Source organism: Oncorhynchus gorbuscha, unplaced genomic scaffold, assembly GCF_021184085.1.
Source record: "Oncorhynchus gorbuscha isolate QuinsamMale2020 ecotype Even-year unplaced genomic scaffold, OgorEven_v1.0 Un_scaffold_4308, whole genome shotgun sequence".
NCBI classification, from domain to species: Eukaryota; Metazoa; Chordata; class Actinopteri; order Salmoniformes; family Salmonidae; genus Oncorhynchus; species Oncorhynchus gorbuscha.
The window spans coordinates 5,001-24,641 of NW_025745279.1; the positions used below are offsets into that span (position 1 = coordinate 5,001).

At 47.4% G+C, this 19,641-nt stretch overlaps 1 protein-coding gene across 1 annotated transcript in view; it reads left to right on the forward strand.

The window, feature by feature from the left end:
* The window catches only part of LOC124018211 (dynein axonemal heavy chain 11-like), a gene marked incomplete at its 3' end in the record, with an annotated part of 34,787 nt that overhangs the window by 3,914 nt on the left and 11,232 nt on the right, over positions 1 to 19,641 (forward strand). The window contains 12 exon segments of the mRNA XM_046333473.1: positions 1 to 20; positions 112 to 250; positions 323 to 415; positions 2,772 to 2,966; positions 3,042 to 3,119; positions 3,263 to 3,395; positions 3,623 to 3,753; positions 10,199 to 10,347; positions 10,435 to 10,585; positions 11,076 to 11,207; positions 11,426 to 11,599; positions 11,917 to 12,121. The exon segment at positions 1 to 20 is cut by the window's left edge and continues 97 nt beyond it. Coding sequence (XP_046189429.1) covers positions 1 to 20; positions 112 to 250; positions 323 to 415; positions 2,772 to 2,966; positions 3,042 to 3,119; positions 3,263 to 3,395; positions 3,623 to 3,753; positions 10,199 to 10,347; positions 10,435 to 10,585; positions 11,076 to 11,207; positions 11,426 to 11,599; positions 11,917 to 12,121 — 1,600 coding nt within the window.

Genomic DNA, 19,641 nt, shown 5'->3' on the forward strand with positions numbered 1-19,641 from the left:
AACCTCAAGGCCTTGTTCAGGTGACACACACACACACACACACAGGCTGAATTGCAAATCGACCCACTCCATCTCTCCCTTCAGTCTGAATGTTCACACTCTCCAATCTAGGCCGTGTGCGATGGTGATTCCTGACTACGAGTTGATCTGTGAGATCATGCTGGTTGCTGAGGGATTCATCGACGCTCGCCTGCTCGCACGCAAGTTCATCAGCCTGTACACACTCTGCAAGGAGCTGCTCTCTAAGCAGGTACAAACAAGCAAACAAACAAATACACAAAGAAACACTCCAATACTGTGTAATACTGCTTATGTGTTGTAGGACCACTATGACTGGGGCCTCAGGGCCATCAAGTCAGTGCTGGTGGTGGCTGGATCACTGAAGAGAGAAGACAGAAGCAGACCAGAAGAGCAGGTAACACAGTGTTTATCAACCAGGGCGTCTTCCCCTAATGACCATACTATAGACGCTATATTGGTGTCCCTATATTCTTGTCTGTCTCTGTAGGTCTTCATGATGTCCCTATATTCTTGTCTGTCTCTGTAGGTCTTCATGATGTCCCTATATTCCTGTCTGTCTCTATAGATCCTGATACAGTATGTCCCTATATTCCTGTCTGTCTCTATAGATCCTGATACAGTATGTCCCTATATTCCTGTCTGTCTCTATAGATCCTGATACAGTATGTCCCTATATTCCTGTCTGTCTCTATAGATCCTGATACAGTATGTCCCTATCTTCCTGTCTGTCTCTATAGATTCTGATACAGTATGTCCCTATATTCCTGTCTGTCTCTATAGATCCTGATACAGTATGTCCCTATATTCCTGTCTGTCTCTATAGATCCTGATACAGTATGTCCCTATATTCCTGTCTGTCTCTATAGATCCTGATACAGTATGTCCCTATATTCCTGTTTGTCTCTATAGATCCTGATACAGTATGTCCCTATATTCCTGTCTGTCTCTATAGATCCTGATACAGTATGTCCCTATATTCCTGTCTGTCTCTATATATCCTGATACAGTATGTCCCTATATTCCTGTCTGTCTCTATAGGTCCTGATATAATATTTCCCTATATTCCCATCTGTCTCTATAGGTCCTGATTATAATAATATAATAATATATGCCATTTAGCAGACGCTTTTATCCAAAGCGACTTACAGTCATGTGTGCATACATTCTACGTATGGGTGGTCCCGGGGATCGAACCCACTACCCTGGCGTTACAAGCGCCATGCTCTACCAACTGAGCTACAGAAGGACCAATATGTCCCTATATTCCTGTCTGTCTCTATAGATCCTGATACAGTATGTCCCTATATTCCTGTCTGTCTCTATAGGTTTTCATGATGTCCCTATCTTTATGTCTGGGTCTATAAGTCTTCATGATGTCCCTATATTCCTGTCTGTCTCTATAGGTCTTCATGATGTCCCTATATTTCTGTCTGTCTCTATAGGTCTTCATGATGTCCCTATATTTCTGTCTGTCTCTACAGGTCTTCATGATGTCCCTATCTTTATGTCTGGGTCTATAAGTCTTCATGATGTCCCTATATTCCTGTCTGTCTCTATAGGTCTTCATGATGTCCCTATATTTCTGTCTGTCTCTATAGGTCTTCATGATGTCCCTATATTTCTGTCTGTCTCTATAGGACTTCATGATGTCCCTATATTTCTGTCTGTCTCTATAGGTCTTCATGATGTCCCTATATTTCTGTCTGTCTCTATAGGACTTCATGATGTCCCTATATTTCTGTCTGTCTCTATAGGTCTTCATGATGTCCCTATATTATTGTCTGTCTCTATAGGTCTTCATGATGTCCCTATATTTCTGTCTGTCTCTATAGGTCTTCATGATGTCCCTATAGTTCTGTCTGTCTCTATAGGTCTTCATGATGTCCCTATATTCTTGTCTGTCTCTATAGGTCTTCATGATGTCCCTATAGTTCTGTCTGTCTCTATAGGTCTTCATGATGTCCCTATATTCTTGTCTGTCTCTATAGGTCTTCATGATGTCCCTATAGTTCTGTCTGTCTCTATAGGTCTTTATGATGTCCCTATATTCTTGTCTGTCTCTATAGGTCTTTATGATGTCCCTATATTCCTGTCTGTCCCTATAGATCCTGATACAGTATGTCCCTATATTCCTGTCTGCCTCTATAGTTCCTGATACAGTATGTCCCTATATTCCTGTCTGCCTCTATAGATCCTGATACAGTATGTCCCTATATTCCTGTCTGCCTCTATAGATCCTGATACAGTATGTCCCTATATTCCTGTCTGTCTCTATAGATCCTGATACAGTATGTCCCTATATTCCTGTCTGTCTCTATAGATCCTGATACAGTATGTCCCTATATTCCTGTTTGTCTCTATAGATCTTGATACAGTATGTCCCTATATTCCTGTTTGTCCCTATAGATCCTGATACAGTATGTCCCTATATCCCTGTCTGTCTCTATAGATCCTGATACAGTATGTCCCTATATTCCTGTCTGTCTCTATAGATCCTGATACAGTATGTACCTATATTCCTGTTTGTCTCTATAGATCCTGATACAGTATGTCCCTATATTCCTGTTTGTCCCTATAGATCCTGATACAGTATGTCCCTATATCCCTGTCTGTCTCTATAGATCCTGATACAGTATGTCCCTATATTCCTGTCTGCCTCTATAGATCCTGATACAGTATGTCCCTATATTCCTGTCTACCTCTATAGATCCTGATACAGTATGTCCCTATATTCCTGTTTGTCTCTATAGGTCCTGATGCGAGCGTTGAGGGACTTTAACCTTCCCAAAATAGTGACCAGTGACGTCCCTATATTCCTGGGTCTGATCAGTGACCTGTTTCCCCAGCTGGATGTCCCCAGGAAGAGAGACCCAGAGCTGGAGACGGCTGTACGACAGTCAGTCAGCGAACTACACCTGCAGCCGGAGGAAAACTTTATACTCAAGGTATAGCAATGAAATGAAATGTACCGTCTGCACACTGTTTGCCTTAACTCCCCCCCTCCCCCCTTTTCTCACTAGGTGACTCAGTTGGAGGAGCTGCTGGCTGTCAGACACTCCGTGTTTGTAGTAGGGGGAGCTGGGACGGGGAAGAGCCAGGTAGACTCACTAAGAAACGCATTCACACACATGAATCGAAGCCAACCGTATTAGAATGTCCTCCACGTAACCCCAAAGCATTTAGTACGTCAACGTCTTATATCTTTGAGGTTTTTAACGTGTGGTCATTTGTGGTTGGACAGATTTTGAAGACCCTCCACAGAACGTATGCTAATCTGAGGATGAAGCCTGTGTGGCACGACATCAACCCTAAAGCTGTGACCACAGACGAACTGTTTGGCTATCTACACCCTGCTACCAGAGAATGGAAGGACGGTCTGTGGTCTGCGCACACACACACACACACACACACACACACACACACACACACACACACACACACACACACACACACACACACACACACACACACACACACACACACACACACACACACACACACACACACACACACACACACACACACACACACACACACACAGTGTGGAGACTTGCTGTTCGGGTTTGGTCAATGTTGATTACATTTATTTTTGTCATTTTAGGCCTGTTCTCCTCCACTATGAGGGAGCTGACACGACAGGTGGGCCATGATGGGCCCAAGTGGATTGTTCTGGATGGAGACATAGATCCCATGTGGATAGAATCCCTCAACACTGTCATGGATGACAACAAGGTACGTGTGTGCGTGCGTGTGTGTGTGTGTGTGTGTGTGTCTCTCTGTCTCGTTCCTTTCTCTTTCTCTCCATCTGTCGGTGCTGACTTATCTTTCTCCTGCTCTCTCACTGCCACCTGTCTCTCCCCGTGTCTTTCTCTCTCTCACCCGATCTCTCTCTCTCTCTCTCTCTCTCTCTCTCTCTCTCTCTCTCTCTCTCTCTCCCTCTCTCTCTCTCTCTCTCACCCGATCTCTCTCTCTCTCTCTCTCTCACCCAATCTCTCTCTCTCTCTCTCTCTCTCTCTCTCTCTCTCTCTCTCTCTCTCTCTCTCTCTCTCTCTCTCTCTCTTCTCTCTCACCCGATCTCTCTCTCTCTCTCTCTCTCTCTCTCTCTCTCTCTCTCTCTCTCTCTCTCTCTCTCTCTCTCTCTCTCTCTCTCTCTCTCTCTCTCTCTCTCTCTCTCTCTCTCTCTCTCTCTTCTCTCACCCGATCTCTCTCTCTCTCTCTTTCTCTCTCTCACCCAATCTCTCTCTCTCTCTCACCCAATCTCTCTCTCTCTCTCTCTCTCTCTCTCTCTTCTCTCTCTCACCCGATCTCTCTCTCTCTCTCTCTCTCTCTCTCTCTCTCTCTCTCTCTCTCTCTCTCTCTCGCTCTCTCTCCCTCTCTTTCTCTCTCTTCTCTCTCTCTCTCTCTCTCTCTCTCTCTCTCTCTCTCTCTCTCTCTCTCTCTCTCTCTCTTTTCTCTCTCTCACCCGATCTCTCTCTCTCTCTCTCTCTCTCTCTCTCTCTCTCTCTCGCTCTCTCTCTCTCTCTCTCTCTCTCTCTCTCTCTCTCTCTCTCTCTCTCTCTCTCTCTCTCTCTCTCTTTCTCTCACCCGATCTCTCTCTCTCTCCCCTCTCTTTCTCTCTCTCACCCAATCTCTCTCTCTCTCTCTCACCCAATCTCTCTCTCTCTCTCTCTCTCTCTCTCTCTCTCTCTTTCTCTCTCTCACCCGATCTCTCTCTCTCTCTCTCTCTCTCTCTCTCTCTCTCTCTCTCTCTCTCTCGCTCTCTCTCGCTCTCTCTCTCTCTCTCTCTCTCTCTCTCTCTCTCTCTCTCTCTCTCTCTCTCTCTCTCTCTCTCTCTCTTTCTCTCACCCGATCTCTCTCTCTCTTTTCTCTCACCCGATCTCTCTCTCTCTCTCTCTCTCTCTCTCTCTCTCTCTCTCTCTCTCTCTCTCTCTCTCTCTCTCTCTCTCCCCTCTCTCTCTCTCTCTCTCTCTCTCTCCCCTCTCTTTCTCTCTCTCACCCTCTCTCTCTCTCTCTCTCTCTCCCCTCTCTTTCTCTCTCTCACCCGATCTCTCTCTCTCTCTTTCTCTCTCTCTCTCTCTCTCTTTCTCTCTCTCTCTCTCTCTCTCTCTCTCTCTCTCTCTATTCAATTCAATTCAATTCAATTTCAATTCAATTCAATTCAAGGGCTTTTTTGGCATGGGAAACATGTGTTAACATTGCCAAAGCAAGTGAGGTAGACAACATACAAAGTGAATATATAAAATGAAAAACAACAAAAATTAACAGTAAACATTACACATACAACAGTTTCAAAACAGTAAAGACATTACAAATGTCATATTATATATATATATATACATTTACATTTAAGTCATTTAGCAGACGCTCTTATCCAGAGCGACTTACAAATTGGTGCATTCACCTTATGACAACCAGTGGAACAGTCACTTTACAATAGTGCATCTAAATCTTAAAGGGGGGGGGGGGGTGAGAGGGTATACTTATCCTATCCTAGGTATTCCTTAAAGAGGTGGGGTTTCAGGTGTCTCCGGAAGGTGGTGATTGACTCCGCTGTCCTGGCGTCGTGAGGGAGTTTGTTCCACCATTGGGGGGCCAGAGCAGCGAACAGTTTTGACTGGGCTGAGCGGGGAGCTGTACTTCCTCAGTGGTAGGGAGGCGAGCAGGCCAGAGGTGGATGAACGCAGTGCCCTTGTTTGGGTGTAGGGCCTGATCAGAGCCTGGTACTGAGGTGCCGTTCCCCTCACAGCTCCGTAGGCAAGCACCATGGTCTTGTAGCGGATGCGAGCTTCAACTGGAAGCCAGTGGAGAGAACGGAGGAGCGGGGTGACGTGAGAGAACTTGGGAAGGTTGAACACCAGACGGGCTGCGGCGTTCTGGATGAGTTGAAGGGGTTTAATGGCACAGGCAGGGAGCCCAGCCAACAGCGAGTTGCAGTAGTCCAGACGGGAGATGACAAGTGCCTGGATTAGGACCTGAGCCGCTTCCTGTGTGAGGCAGGGTCGTACTCTGCGGATGTTGTAAAGCATGAACCTACAGGAACGGGCCACCGCCTTGATGTTGGTTGAGAACGACAGGGTGTTGTCCAGGATCACACCAAGGTTCTTAGCGCTCTGGGAGGAGGACACAATGGAGTTGTCAACCGTGATGGCGAGATCATGGAACGGGCAGTCCTTCCCCGGGAGGAAGAGCAGCTCTGTCTTGCCGAGGTTCAGCTTGAGGTGGTGATCCGTCATCCACACTGATATGTCTGCCAGACATGCAGAGATGCGATTCGCCACCTGGTCATCAGAAGGGGGGAAAGGAGAAGATTAATTGTGTGTCGTCTGCATAGCAATGATAGGAGAGACCATGTGAGGTTATGACAGAGCCAAGTGACTTGGTGTATAGCGAGAATAGGAGAGGGCCTAGAACAGAGCCCTGGGGGACACCAGTGGTGAGAGCGCGTGGTGAGGAGACAGATTCTCGCCACGCCACCTGGTAGGAGCGACCTGTCAGGTAGGACGCAATCCAAGCGTGGGCCGCGCCGAGATGCCCAACTCGGAGAGGGTGGAGAGGAGGATCTGATGGTTCACAGTATCGAAGGCAGCCGATAGATCCAGAAGGATGAGAGCAGAGGAGAGAGAGTTAGCTTTAGCAGTGAGGAGCGCCTCCGTGATACAGAGGAGAGCAGTCTCAGTTGAATGACTAGTCTTGAAACCTGACTGATTTGGATCAAGAAGGTCATTCAGAGAGAGATAGCGGGAGAGCTGGCCAAGGACGGCACGTTCAAGAGTTTTGGAGAGAAAAGAAAGAAGGGATACTGGTCTGTAATTGTTGACATCGGAGGGATCGAGTGTAGGTTTTTTCAGAAGGGGTGCAACTCTCGCTCTCTTGAAGACGGAAGGGACGTAGCCAGCGGTCAGGGATGAGTTGATGAGCGAGGTGAGGTAAGGGAGAAAGTCTCCGGAAATGGTCTGGAGAAGAGGGGAGGGGATAGGGTCAAGCGGGCAGGTTGTTGGGCAGCCGGCCGTCACAAGACGCGAGATTTCATCTGGAGAGAGAGGGGAGAAAGAGGTCAGAGCACAGGGTAGGGCAGTGTGAGCAGAACCAGCGGTGTCGTTTGACTTAGCAAACGAGGATCGGATGTCGTCGACCTTCTTTTCAAAATGGTTGACGAAGTCGTCTGCAGAGAGGGAGGAGGGGGGAGGAGGATTCAGGAGGGAGGAGAAGGTGGCAAAGAGCTTCCTAGGGTTAGAGGCAGATGCTTGGAATTTAGCGTGGTAGAAAGTGGCTTTAGCAGCAGAGACAGAGGAGGAAAATGTAGAGAGGAGGGAGTGAAAGGATGCCAGGTCCGCAGGGAGGAGAGTTTTCCTCCATTTCCGCTCGGCTGCCCGGAGCCCTGTTCTGTGAGCTCGCAATGAGTCATCGAGCCACGGAGCGGGAGGGGAGGACCGAGCCGGCCTGGAGGATAGGGGACATAGAGAGTCAAAGGATGCAGAGAGGGTGGAGAGGAGGGTTGAGGAGGCAGAATCAGGAGATAGGTTGGAGAAGGTTTGAGCGGAGGGAAGAGATGATAGGATGGAAGAGGAGAGAGTAGCGGGGGAGAGAGAGCAAAGGTTGGGACGGCGCGATACCATCCGAGTAGGGCAGTGTGGGAGGTGTTGGATGAGAGCGAGAGGGAAAAGGATACAAGGTAGTGGTCGGAGACTTGGAGGGGAGTTGCAATGAGGTTAGTGGAAGAACAGCATCTAGTAAAGATGAGGTCGAGCGTATTGCCTGCCTTGTGAGTAGGGGGGGAAGGTGAGAGGGTGAGGTCAAAAGAGGAGAGGAGTGGAAAGAAGGAGGCAGAGAGGAATGAGTCAAAGGTAGACGTGGGGAGGTTAAAGTCGCCCAGAACTGTGAGAGGTGAGCCGTCCTCAGGAAAGGAGCTTATCAAGGCATCAAGCTCATTGATGAACTCTCCGAGGGAACCTGGAGGGCGATAAATGATAAGGATGTTAAGCTTGAAAGGGCTGGTAACTGTGACAGCATGGAATTCAAAGGAGGCGATAGACAGATGGGTAAGGGGAGAAAGAGAGAATGACCACTTGGGAGAGATGAGGATCCGGTGCCACCACCCCGCTGACCAGAGGCTCTCGGGGTGTGCGAGAACACGTGGGCGGACGAAGAGAGAGCAGTAGGAGTAGCAGTGTTGTCTGTGGTGATCCATGTTTCCGTTAGTGCCAAGAAGTCGAGGGACTGGAGGGAGGCATAGGCTGAGATGAACTCTGCCTTGTTGACCGCAGATCGGCAGTTCCAGAGGCTACCGGAGACCTGGAACTCCACGTGGGTCGTGCGCGCTGGGACCACCAGATTAGGGTGGCCGCGGCCACGCGGTGTGGAGCGTTTGTATGGTCTGTGCAGAGAGGAGAGAACAGGGATAAACAGACACATAGTTGACAGGCTACAGAAGAGGCTACGCTAATGCAAAGGAGATTGGAATGACAAGTGGACTACACGTCTCGAATGTTCAGAAAGTTAAGCTACGTAGCAAGAATCTTATTGACTAAAATGATTAAAAATGATACAGTACTGCTGAAGTAGGCTAGCTGGCAGTGGGTGCGTTGTTGACACTACACTAATCAAGTCGTTCCGTTGAGTGTAATAGTTTCTACAGTGCTGCTATTCGGGGCTAGCTGGCTAGCTAGTAGTGTTGTTTACGTTACGTTGCGTTAAAAGAACGACAATAGCTGGCTAGCTAACCTAGAAAATCGCTCTAGACTACACAATTATCTTTGATACAAAGACGGCTATGTAGCTAGCTATGTAGCTAGCTACGATCAAACAAATCAAACCGTTGTACTGTAATGAAATGAAAATGTGATACTACCTGTGAATGCGACCGGGTTGTTGAGTTCTATTCAGTAGACGTTGGCTAGCGTTGGCTAGCTGTTGGCTAGCTAGCAGAGTCTCCTACGTTAAGGACGACAAATAGCTGGCTAGCTAACCTCGGTAAATTAAGATAATCACTCTAAGACTACACACTCTAAACCTAAACAACACAATTATCTTGGATACGAAGATACGAAGACAGCAAAGACAGCTATGTAGCTAGCTAACACTACACTAATCAAGTCGTTCAGTTGAGTGTAATAGTTTTCCAGTGCAGCTAATCAGTGGGCGTTAGCTAGCTGGCTAGTGAAGACTACGTTAGGACGGCGAAATACGATAATTACGCAATTATCTTTGATACAAAGACGGCTATGTAGCTAGCTGAGAAGAAATTGCTAAGATTAGACAAATCAAACCGTTGTGCTATAATGAAATATAATGAAATGTAATGAAAAAGTTATACTACCTGCGGGAGCGAAGTGGGATGCGAACACTCGCTCCAAACCGGAAGCACAATGTATACACAATGTACAAATAGTTAAAGGACACAAGATAAAATAAATAAGCATAAATATGGGTTGTATTTACAATGGTGTTTGTTCTTCACTGGTTGCCCTTTTCTCGTGGCAACAGGTCACAAATCTTGCTGCTGTGATGGCACACTGTGGAATTTCACCCAGTAGATATGGGAGTTTTTCAAAATTGGATATGTTTTCGAATTCTTTGTGGATCTGTGTGATCTGGGGGAAATATGTCTCTCTAATATGGTCATACATTGGGCAGGAGGTTAGGAAGTGCAGCTCAGTTTCCACCTCATTTTGTGGGCAGTGAGCACATAGCCTGTCTTCTCTTGAGAGCCATGTCTGCCTACGGCGGCCTTTCTCAATAGCAAGGCTATGCTCACTGAGTCTGTACATAGTCAAAGCTTTCCTTAATTTTGGGTCAGTCACAGTGGTCAGGTATTCTGCCACTGTGTACTCTCTGTGTAGGGCCAAATAGCATTCTAGTTTGCTCTGTTTTTTTGTTAATTCTTTCCAATGTGTTAAGTAATTATCTTTTTGTTTTCTCATGATTTGGTTGGGTCTAATTGTGCTGTTGTCCTGGGGCTCTGTAGGGTGTGTTTGTGTTTGTGAACTCTCTCTCTCTCTCTCTCACCCGATCTCTCTCTCTCTCTCTCTCTCTCTCTCTCTCTCTCTCTCTCTCTCTCTCTCTCTCTCTCTCTCTCTCCTCTCTCTCTCTCTCTCTCACCCGATCTCTCTCTCTCTCTCTCTCGCTCTCTCTCTCTCGCTCTCTCTCTCTCGCTCTCTCTCTCTCGCTCTCTCTCTAGGTGTTAACCTTGGCCAGTAATGAGCGTATCAGTCTATCTTCCTCCATGCGTCTGCTTTTTGAGATCAGCCATTTGAGAGCGGCAACCCCAGCCACAGTCTCCCGCGCCGGGATACTTTACGTCAATCCACAAGACCTGGGCTGGAGCTCGTCAGTACACACACCCATGCAGGGACACGCACTCACACACACACACACGTATGAATGCCCACTTTCACAATGTATTCTGGCCCTCAGGTACGTGACAAGTTGGATTGACACCAGGCTGGCCCAATCAGAGCGAGCCAACTTGACCATCCTGTTTGACAAGTACGTCCCCTACTGCCTGGAGCAGGTCCGCTGTAACCTCAAGACCATCACTCCTATACCTGAGAACAGCATGGTGCAGGTAACACACACGCTGCTGTCCAATCAGACACTGTGTCCTCTGTCCGCTGTCCAATCAGACACTGTGTTCTCTGTCCGCTGTCCAATCAGACACTGTGTTCTCTGTCCGTTGTCCAATCAGACACTGTGTTCTCTGTCTGCTGTCCAATCAGACACTCTGTTCTCTGTCTGCTGTCCAATCAGACACTGTGTTCTCTGTCTGCTGTCCAATCAGACACTGTGTTCTCTGTCTGCTGTCCAATCAGACACTGTGTTCTCTGTCTGCTGTCCAATCAGCCACTGTGTTCTCTGTCCGCTGTACAATCAGACACTGTGTTATCTGTCCGTTGTCCAATCAGACACTGTGTTCTCTGTTTGCTGTCCAATCAGACACTGTGTTCTCTGTCTGCTGTCCAATCAGACACTGTGTTCTCTGTCTGCTGTCCAATCAGACACTGTGTTCTCTCTCTACTGTCCAATCAGACACTGTTTTCTGTCCGTTGTCCAATCAGACACTCTGTTCCTTGTTGGACTGCCTGCTGACAGAAGACAACACTCCTCCTGACTCTCCCAGGGAACTCTATGAGATCTACTTTGTCTTCGCCTGCGTCTGGGCCTTTGGAGGAGCTCTGTTCCAGGACCACGTGAGTGTGTGTGTGTGTGTGTGTGTGTGTGTGTGTGTGTGTGTGTGTGTGTCCGTGTGTGTCCAATCAGTGTGTGTGTGTGTGTGTGTGTGTGTGTGTGTGTGTGTGTGTGTGTGTGTGTGTGTGTGTGTGTGTGTGTGTGTGTGTGTGTGTGTGTCAGCAACCCATGTAACTCTACCTCAGCTAATATTTCTCTGCTCATTCATTGCCTTTTCCAGTTGATCGACTATCGCGCCGAGTTCAGTCGCTGGTGGTCGAAGGAGATGAGAGCGGTGAAGTTCCCCTCGCAGGGCACAGTGTTCGACTACTTCATAGACTCCGACACTAAGAAGTTCAGTCCCTGGATTGAGAGGACGCCCCGGTTTGAGCTGGAGCCTGATGTCCCCTTACAGGTCTGTACTTGTTTCGGCTCCCTTTAGCGAAGTGTACTTACTCTAAATCTCTCTGCATGAGAATGTGTTCTGACTGACTAAGTTTCACTGGTGTGCCTTTCGTAACAGCAGTATGTACATGTGTGCGTGTGAATTTGTGACGTGAGTGTATGTAATGTCTGCATGTCTTTCTGACACGTGTGTGTGTGTGTGTGTGTGTGTGTGTGTGTGTGTGTGTGTGTGTGTGTGTGTGTGTGTGTGTGTGTGTGTGTGTGTGTGTGTGTGTGTGTGTGTGTGTGTGTGTGTGTGTGTGTGTGTGTGTGTGTGTGTGTTTCCAGACGGTGCTAGTCCACTCGGCAGAGACCATCTGTCTGACGTACTTCATAGACCTGCTCCTGCAGAGAGGCAAGCCTGTGATGTTGGTGGGGAACGCTGGAGTAGGGAAGACCATCCTGGTCTCTGATAAAGTAGCCAAGCTACAGGAGGACTACATGGTGGCTAAAGTCCCCTTCAACTACTACACCACCTCGGCTATGCTACAGCGTGAGTCACCAGTGGCCGTTGTCCGCCACTGTGTGCCGTAGTTATACCGGCCTGGTTCCATTTCAATTACTAGACCCACTTATTAGAGGGCAACCCAGGGATGGAACCAAACCAATCTCTGCCCTCAAGAACTGATTCAGTATCAGCCCTCGGACTTCACTGGTGATTCTAGTGTGCCATATTTTAATGGATATGATATTTAAAAACCCCTAGAGTTGATGTCCAAAAATTCAATTAGCATAAAACAAAAATCCCCATCAAAATACATCTGCTTAAGCATCGAGTCGATGGATTACATGCGCTGACCAACTGGCAAGTGTCTTCACTGCCATTTTCAACCTCTCCCTGTCTGAGTCTGTAATACCAACATGTTTCAAGCCGACCACCATAGTCCCTGTGCCCAAGAACACCTGCCTAAGTGACCCGTAGCACTCACGTCTGTAGCCATGAAGGGCTTTGAAAGGCTGGTAATGGCTCACATCGACACCATTATCCCAGAAACCCTAGACCCACTCCAATTTACATACCGCCCCAACAGATCCACAGATGATGCAATCTCTATTGCACTTCACACTGCCCTTTCCCACCTGGACAAATGGAACACCTATGTGAGAATGCTGTTCATTGACTACAGCTCAGCGTTCAACACCATAGTGACCTCAAAGCTCATCACTAAGCTAAGGACCCTGGGACTGAACACCTCCCTCTGCACCTGGATTCTTAACTTCCTGATGGGCTGCCCTCATGTGGTAATGGTAGGTAACAACATATCTGCCACACTGATCCTTAACATGGGGCCCCTCAGGGGTACGTGCTCAGTTCCCTCATGTACTAACTCCTTCACTCATAACTGCACGGCCAGGCACAACTCCAACACCATCATTTAAATTTGCTGACAACAGCGAGACAGCATATAGGGAGGAGGTCAGAGACCTGGCCATGTGGTGACAGGAAAACACCCTCTCCCTCAAGGTGATCAAGACTAAGGAGACGATTGTGGACTACAGGAAAAGGAGGACCGAGCACGCCCCCAATCCCATCGACTGGGCTGTAGTGGAGCAGGTTGAGAGCTTCAAGTTCCTTGGTTTCCACATCACCAACAAACTAACATGGTCCAAGCACACCAAGACAGTCATGAAGAGGGCATGACAAAAACCTATTCCCCGTCAGGAGACTGAAAAGACTTGTCATGGGTCACCCGATCCTCATACGGTACAGCTGCGCCATCGAGACTGGTTATATCACTGCCTGGTATGGCTACTGCTCAGCCTCCAACCGTAAGGCACTGGATCCAAGATGGCATAGCAGTCAGATGTCTTGTCGTGTCGTGTCCCTTGTATATATCGTTTCTCTACATATTTTTCTTCGCATATCTTTTAAAACATTTTGCTAAACCTCAACTTCTAAATACTCTCCTGCAACCCGCCTCACCCAATGTAGCGCGGATCTGCTTTTTTTTCTAAAGTATTTACATTTACTTCGGATCCGGAACCCCTCAACTGAAGCTAGCCAGCTAACTACCAGCTATCAGTCAGCAAACCATTGCTAGCGGTCTTCAGCTAACCGGTCATCAGCTAACCTTTAGCTCGGAAAGCTCTCGCCAGTTCGAACAACGCGACTCTAACCAGAGCATAACGGACCTATTATTTTTTGTCCCCGGATTCCCACCGCAAACGGAACATTTTCAGCTGGATCTTCACAGCTAGCTAACTAACTAACCGCAACCCCGGATGATTACTCCTGGCTAGCGTTTCCACCCACTTAGCTTGAAGATAGCCCGGCCAGAGCTCCTGTGCTACCACCGAAGCATACTCCTGGGCTACAATATCCGGACCTGTCGATGTTACCGCATGAAGAGGCATAAACAGACTCACCCCATCGTGATGAAAGGCTAACTTTCAGCCCTTGCTATCCCCTTTGCTTGCTAATTAGGCCTGCTAACTGCTAGCTTGTTTAGCCCTGGTCCGCTAACTGCTACCTTGTTTAGCCCCGGCCTACTAACTGTTAGCTTGTTAGCACAGGCCTGCTAACCGTCTGAATCCCAACCACTCACTGGACCCATATTTACTTTCAATCTCTATTCGATTTTTAATTCGTTTATACCTTCCGGTAACCTGCCTCACCCAATGTGATACGGAATCGCTACTATTTTTAATTTTTAGAACACACTCAAGAACCTCCAGAAGCTAACCAGCTAACTAGCTACAAGCCATTTAGTCATTGTTAGCCACTGCTAGCGGCTTTTACCTTTTACCTTCTGCACAGCCAGCCAGTTTTTTAAACCTGGATAATACTCGCCAGTCTAGCTTCCCTCCCCTGGACACTGATCACTTGGCTACATAGCTGATGCATGCTGGACTGTCCATTAATCACGGTACTCCATTCTGCTTGTTTATGTTTTATCTGTCGACCCCAGCTGCACTCAGGCTCTGTCTGTAGTTAATCCGACCCTCCCTGCCTAGTCAATGCCATTTTACCTGCTGTTGTTGTGCTAGCTGATTAGCTGTTGTTGTCTCAACTACTGTTTTAGCTAGCTCTCCCAATTCAACACCTGTGATTACTGTATGCCTCGCTGTATGTCTCTCTCAAATGTCAATATGCCTTGTATACTGTTGTTCAGGTTAGTTATCATTGTTTTAGTTTACAATGGAGCCCCTAGTTCCACTCTTCATACCCCTGATACCTCCTTTGTCCCAACTCCCACACATGCGGTGACCTCACCCATTTACAACCAGCATGTCCAGTGATACAACCTCTCTCATCATCACCCAGTGCCTGGGCTTACCTCCGCTGTACCCGCACCCCACCATACCCCTGTCTGCGCATTATGCCCTGAATATATTCTACCATGCCCAGAAATCTGCTCCTTTTATTCTCTGTCCCCAACGCTCTAGGCGACCAGTTTTGATTGCCTTTAGCGGCACCCTCATTCTACTCCTCCTCTGATCCGCGGGTGATGTGGAGGTAAACCCAGGCCCTGCATGTCCCCAGGCACCCTCATTTGTTGACTTCTGTGATCGAAAAGCCTTGGTTTCATGCATGTCAACATCAGAAGCCTCCACCCTAAGTTCGTTTTACTCACTGCTTTAGCACACTCTGCTAACCCTGATGTCCTTGCCGTGTCTGAATCGTGGCTCAGGAAGGCCACCAAAAATTCTGAGATTTCCATACCCAACTATAACATTTTCCGTGAAGATAGAACTGCCAAAGGGGAGGAGTTGCAGTCTACTGCAGAGATAGCCTAAAAAGTAATACTTTCCAGGTCCATACCCAAACAGTTCGAACTACTAATTTTGAAAATGACTCTTTCCAGAATTAACTGTCTCTCACTGTTGCCGCCTGCTATACCGACCCCCCTCAGCTCCCAGCTGTGCCCTGGACACCATTTGTGAATTGATCGCCCCCCATCTAGCTTCAGAGTTTGTTCTGTTAGGTGACCTAAACTGAGATATGCTTAACACCCCGGCAGTCCTACAATCTAAGCTAGATGCCCTCAATCTCACACAAATCATCAAGGAACCCACCAGGTACAACCCTAAATCTGTAAACAAGGGCACCCTCATAGACGTCATCCTGACCAACTGGCCCTCCAAATACACCTCCGCTGTCTTCAACCAGGATCTCAGCGATCACTGCCTCATTGTCTGTATCCGCTACGGAGCCGCAGTCAAACGACCACCCCTCATCACTGTCAAACGCTCCCTAAAACACTTCTGTGAGCAGGCCTTTCTAATCGACCTGGCCCGGGTATCCTGGAAGGACATTGACCTCATCCCGTCAGTTGAGGATGCCTGGTCATTCTTTAAAAGTAACTTCCTCACCATTTTAGATAAGCATGCTCCGTTCAAAAAATGCAGAACTAAGAACAGATATAGCCCTTGGTTCACTCCAGACCTGACTGCCCTCGACCAGCACAAAAACATCCTGTGGCGGACTGCAATGGCATCGAATAGTCCCCGCGATATGCAACTGTTCAGGGAAGTCAGGAACCAATACACGCAGTCAGTCAGGAATGCTAAGGCCAGCTTCTTCAGGCAGAAATTTGCATCCTGCAGCTCCAACTCCAAAAGGTTCTGGGACACTGTGAAGTCCATGGAGAACAAGAGCACCTCCTCCCAGCTGCCCACTGCACTGAGGCTAGGTAACACAGTCACCACCGATAAATCCATGATTATCGAAAACTTCAACAAGCATTTCTCAACGGCTGGCCATGCCTTCCGCCTGGCTACTCCAACCTCGTCCTACAGCTCCGCCCCCCTTACAGCTACTCACCCAAGCCTCTCCAGGTTCTCCTTTACCCAAATCCAGATAGCAGATGTTCTGAAAGAGCTGCAAAACCTGGACCCGTACAAATCAGCTGGGCTTGACAATCTGGACCCTCTATTTTGGAAACTATCCGCCGCCATTGTCGCAACCCCTATTACCAGCCTGTTCAACCTCTCTTTCATATTGACTGAGATCCCCAAGGATTGGAAAGCTGCCGCAGTCATCCACCTCTTCAAAGGGGGAGACACCCTGGACCCAAACTGTTACAGACCTATATCCATCCTGCCCTGCCTATCTAAGGTCTTCGAAAGCCAAGTCAACAAACAGGTCACTGACCATCTCGAATCCCACCGTACCTTCTCCACTGTGCAATCTGGTTTCCGAGCCGGTCACGGGTGCACCTCAGCCACGCTCAAGGTACTAAACGATATCATAACCGCCATCGATAAAAGCCTTGCCAAGGCTTTCGACTCTGTCAATCACCATATTCTTATCGGCAGACTCAGTAGCCTCGGTTTTTCGGATGACTGCCTTGCCTGGTTCACCAACTACTTTGCAGACAGAGTTCAGTGTGTCAAATCAGAGGGCATGCTGTCCGGTCCTCTGGCAGTCTCTATGGGGGTGCCAAGGGTTCAATCCTCGGGCTGACTCTTTTCTCTGTATATATCAATGATGTTGCTCTTGCTGCAGGCGATTCCCTGATCCACCTCTACGCAGACGACACCATTCTATATACATCCGGCCCGTCCTTGGACACTGTGCTATCTAACCTCCAAATGAGCTTCAATGCCATACAACACTCCTTCCGTGGCCTCCAACTGCTCTTAAACACTAGTAAAACCAAATGCATGCTTTTCAACCGTTCACTGCCTGCACCCGCATACCTGACCAGCATCACCACCCTGGATGGTTCCGACCTTGAATATGTGGACATCTATAAGTACCTAGGTGTCTGGCTAGACTGTAAACTCTCTTTCCAGACTCATATCAAACATCGCCAATGGAAAATCAAATCTAGAGTCGGCTTTCTATTCCGCAACAAAGCCTCCTTCACTCATGCCGCCAAACTTACCCTAGTAAAACTGACTATCCTACCGATCCTCGACTTCGGCGATGTCATCTACAAAATTGCCTCCAACACTCTACTCAGCAAACTGGATGCAGTTTATCACAGTGCCATCCGTTTTGTCACTAAAGCATCTTATACCACCCACCACTGCGACCTGTATGCTCTAGTCGGCTGGCCCTCGCTACATATTCGTCGCCAGACCCACTGGCTCCAGGTCATCTACAAGTCCATGCTAAGTAAAGCTCTGCCTTATCTCAGTTCACTGATCACGATGGCAACACCCATCCGTAGCACGCGCTCCAGCAGGTGTATCTCACTGATCATCCCTAAAGCCAACACCTCATTTGGCCGCCTTTCGTTCCAGTTCTCTGCTGCCTGTGACTGGAACGAATTAAAAAATCGTTGAAGTTGGAGACTTTTATCTCCCTCACCAACTTCAAACATCTGCTATCTGAGCAGCTAACCGATCGCTGCAGCTATACATAGTCTATCGGTAAATAGCCCACCCATTTTTACCTACCTCATCCCAATACTGTTTTTATTTATTTACTTTTCTGCTCTTTTGCACACCAATATCTCTACCTGTACATGACCATCTGATCATTTATCACTCCAGTGTTAATCTGCAAAATTGTAATTATTTGCCTACCTCCTCATGCCTTTTGCACACAATGTATATAGACTCCCCTTTTTTTCTACTGTGTTATTGACTTGTTAATTGTTTACACCATGTGTAACTCTGTGTTGTCTGTTCACACTGCTATGCTTTATCTTGGCCAGGTCGCAGTTGCAAATGAGAACTTGTTCTCAACTAGCCTACCTGGTTAAATAAAGGTGAAATGAAAAAAATGAAAAACTACAGAGGGTAGTGCATATGGCGCAGTACATCACTGGGACCAAGCTTCCTGCCATCCAGGACCTCTATACCAGGCGGTGTCAGAGGAAGGTCCTAAAAAGTGTCAAAGACTCCAGCCTCCCTAGTCATAGACTGTTCTCTCTGCTAGCGCATGGCAAGCGGTACCGGAGCGCCAAGTCTAGGTCCAAGGTGCTTCTAAACAGTTTCTACCCCCAAGCCATAAGATTACTGAACATCTAATCAAATGGCTACCCAGACTACTTGAAACCTGGCACCATCCCTACGGTGAAGTATGGTGGTGGCCGTATCATATTGTGGGGATGTTTTTCAGCGACAGGGACTGGGAGACTAGTCAGGATCGATGGAAAGATGAACCGAGCAAAGTGTAAGAAAGATCATTAATGAAAACCTGCTCCAGAGCGCTCAGGACCTCAGACTGGGGCGAAGGTTCACCTTCCAACAGGACAACGACCCTAAGCACACAGCCAAGACAATGCAGGAGTGGCTTCAGGACAAGTGTCTGAATGTCCTTGAGTGGCCCAGCCAGAGCTCAGGCTTGAACCCGATCGAAAATCTCTGGAGGAACCTGAAAATAGCTGTGCAGCGATGCTACCCATCCAACCTGACAGAGCTTGAGAGATTCTGCAGAGAAGAATGGGAGAAACTCCCCAAGTACAGGTGTGCCAAGCTTGTAGCGTAATACCAAAGAAGACTCGATGCTGTAATTGCTGCAAAGGTACTTTAACAAAGTACCGAATAAAGGGTCTGAATACTTACTTAAATGTGATATTTCAGGTTTTTGCAAACATTTCTAAAAACCTTTTTTTACTTTGACATTATGGGATATTGTGTGTAGATTGAGGTTGATAAAATATATATATATAATCCATTTAGAATAAGGCTGTAACGTAACAAAATGTGGGAAAACTCAGGAGGTCTGAATACCTTCCGAATGCACCGTACATGGAAGTAGTATGTGCCTCCCCCAAAATACGAGTAAAAATAGATGATCATTTCTTATCTCTCAGATATCTCTCTCAGATATACACTTCAAAACACTTCCTTTTGATAAATTGTTTACTCTGATTTGCCATGTATGAATGGGGAGACAGGTAGCCTGGTGGTTAGAGCATTGGGTGGATCAAAAAAAAAATATATATATATGTTATTCATTCGTTTCTATGGGCTAGAACCAGTAAGACTAAATTCAATGTTTAATTAAATGTATGTTTTTATATATTTTGCTTTTTATACCTACAGTACAGTACAGTCCTACCATTCAAAATCAAACAGCAGAAGTATCCATGGTCCGACCATTTTAAAACAATT